The sequence below is a fragment of the Raphanus sativus genome, unplaced genomic scaffold (genome assembly GCF_000801105.2).
Source record: "Raphanus sativus cultivar WK10039 unplaced genomic scaffold, ASM80110v3 Scaffold0840, whole genome shotgun sequence".
Lineage (NCBI taxonomy): Eukaryota > Viridiplantae > Streptophyta > Magnoliopsida > Brassicales > Brassicaceae > Raphanus > Raphanus sativus.
Window position 1 is genome coordinate 26,681 of NW_026616155.1, and position 2,568 is coordinate 29,248.

Sequence of the window (2,568 nt, forward strand, 5' to 3'; positions counted from 1 at the left end):
TTTTACATATCAAGTTTGGATTCAAGTATTTTGGATGAGTTCGAAACTGAATTTTGAATCAGGATTTTATTGCCAGCCCTACTTTTGGCTCATCAATGAATGATAAACAAAACCTTTTATACGTTTTGAGTTCTCAACACAGTGTGAGGTTGTCTGGTATTGTATCATCGAAGTAGTAAGCTGCTCAAGTGATATCAATTGTTATAGCAAGACTTGTTTCATATGATCGATTTTTTTTAACCACATTTTCGTATGATCGAATTATTTGGGAGTTGTGAGTTTTTTTGAATATTCTTTTCATATATTTGCTAAACTTTAAAATTTTTGAATATTTAGTAGGGTTTAAATTCTAAAAAAAATCGGATTCTCATGTATTTTTGTATGTTCGAGTTGGGTTTAGATAATACTTGATATCTGAACTACAGTCCATCCCAATATTTTACATATCAAGTTGGGATTCAAGTATTTTGGATGGGTTCGGAGCTGAAATTTGAATCAGGATTTTATTCCTAGCCCTACTTTTTTTTCCCAGCCCAGCAGCCTACTTTTGGCTCATCAATGATAAACAAAACCTTCTATGTTTAATCAGAATCAGGATAAACAAAACCTTCTATACTTGATCAAAAAAAAAAAAACCTTCTATACGTTTTGAGTTTTCAACACAGCGTGAGGTTGTCTGGTATTGTATCATCGAAGTAGTAAGCTGCTCAAGTAGTAAGACTTGTTTCATATAATCGAATTATTCGGACGGTTTCTGCTACTTGATACTGAACATATATATAGTGGATTCCTCTTATCCTCTTTCTCCGACCATTCAGAGAATTTCAGCGATGTTACAAAGTTCTTATTTAAATTCTTTTATACGGACAAATACACAGATTCCACCAAGTACACATTTCATCGAATAAAGTGATGAATATACTCAGGCTCTCAGCGAAGGTGATGCCTGTGGAACCAAATAAGCTTTTATTGTAAGCAAAGAAACAATTCTTTGAACATATATATACACATAAATACATACCTTAATGTTTCCTTTGTTCCTTTGCGGATTTTGCAACGTATAGTTGGTAGACCTAGCTTCTGATGTGCCTCGTACCTGTGACAACCCGAGAAGCCTACAACAACCAAAGAGATCATCATCATCATCATCCTCTTTTAAGAAACATAAGACATGAAACTAATCAAGAATACAGAAAAGCACCATAGTAAGCTCCATCAACTTCGATCACATCGATCTGTCACACAAACCAATATTAGATAATTTAATTTTGAAATTAGATAACACTAACAGGAAGGAATAGACCGGGTTAAAAAAAAAAGAGCGGGTTAAAGCTTAACCGGAACTTGAAGACCGATTTGGCGAATGCTATCCATGAGCTCCTTCACTTTGTTCTGGTCTTTGGATCTTGTTCGCATCAACGGTCTCCGTATTTTCTCCAGCGGCAACTCCACGATCATCGGCCCTACACCGCCGCTAGATCCTCCGATCACGGGCGGCGAACCTGAAAATCAAAATCAGCTTCAGATTCACCATAGTTTTAATAATAGAAGTGAGCTTTTGAACAAGGTTACCGTTTGAAGAAGAAGAAGCGGAAACAGAGAAGCTTCTCAAGCTGCTAGGTAACCTCAGCATCATCAAATTCGCCATTAGTCACCTCTTCTTCTCTCTATTGATTGACAAAATATCTTTAAAATTAGTTTTGTGAACGAAATATAAAGACTCAGGACGACGTCGTTTTACCTAAAAGAATGCGATCGAAACGGTTCCTCGAAACAGAGCATTTAACAATTTATCTTCATCTCATCAAAGGCCAATCTGTTTACCATCTTCATCTGCACGTCCTCCGTCGCCTAGAGATGAAGTGGCCACCCGGTTTAAGGAGAACCATTCATGTCAAACCAAATAATTTACGATAATCAATGACCGTTCAAGAGGTTCAAAATCTTTCAACGGTAATCATCAATGTACCGTTTATATGATCTCACCATCACATGACAAGGTTCTGACCTGTAAAGTATTTCTGTGTTCATTTGTTTCTCATAATCTAAAATCCCCAAATCTACCTACCGCCATAAGTCCATGTTCTCTCGAAAACAATATGTTCTATCATGTTAACTACCAGTACAAGGTCTCTAAAGTTCTTTAGGCTCTCTAAAGTTCTTTAGGGTTTCTAAAGTTGTTTTAGCGTCTCCCTGACTTGAAGCTATAAGTTCTACTATGAGTTTTAAGAGTTGGGAGTTGGGACCATCCATAGTCCCGGCATTGTTTATATTCTCCTTTAAATGTAACTTAATCACAGATTTATTAACCTTTTTTTTTCGAATGAATGTTAAATTTGTATTCATCAAAAAAGCCTCTTTTTACATCAAGTGTTACCTTATGTCATAACATAATACTTCTAAACTTCTATACTTAGGCAAAAGGGATGAAATAAAAAAGCACATTTACAATCTTGTACTGAACCAAATATTCTCTAGTAAGGTCGTATTAAAGGACTTAATAAAACATAATTGGATTTTCTTTGTACGTGTAACACAAACAGAAAAGAAGTAGTACAAACGGGTCAA

At 35.6% G+C, this 2,568-nt stretch overlaps 1 protein-coding gene across 1 annotated transcript; it reads right to left on the minus strand.

Annotated features, from left to right (window-relative positions):
- Positions 1–712: 712 nt before the first annotated feature.
- LOC130503162 (sulfiredoxin, chloroplastic/mitochondrial-like) lies at positions 713–1,717 on the minus strand. The gene is made up of 5 exons (XM_056997832.1): positions 1,573–1,717; positions 1,339–1,502; positions 1,202–1,235; positions 1,022–1,115; positions 713–946 (listed from the first exon to the last, which is right to left on the minus strand). The coding sequence occupies exons 1-5, from the start codon at positions 1,646–1,648 to the stop codon at positions 931–933; spliced, it is 384 nt and encodes a 127-aa protein (XP_056853812.1). The 5' UTR covers positions 1,649–1,717; the 3' UTR covers positions 713–930.
- Between the last annotated feature and the right edge of the window lie 851 nt (positions 1,718–2,568).

Bases quoted from the DNA above. Each gene is read 5' to 3' on its own strand.
- LOC130503162 (XM_056997832.1), bottom strand. From the start codon at position 1,648: ATGGCGAATTTGATGATGCTGAGGTTACCTAGCAGCTTGAGAAGCTTC. The intron at 1,503-1,572 runs GTAACCTTGTTC...TTTGATTTTCAG, and splicing joins CGCTTCTTCTTCTTCAAACG to GTTCGCCGCCCGTGATCGGA. The intron at 1,116-1,201 runs GTGCTTTTCTGT...TGGTTGTTGTAG, and splicing joins AGTTGATGGAGCTTACTATG to GCTTCTCGGGTTGTCACAGG.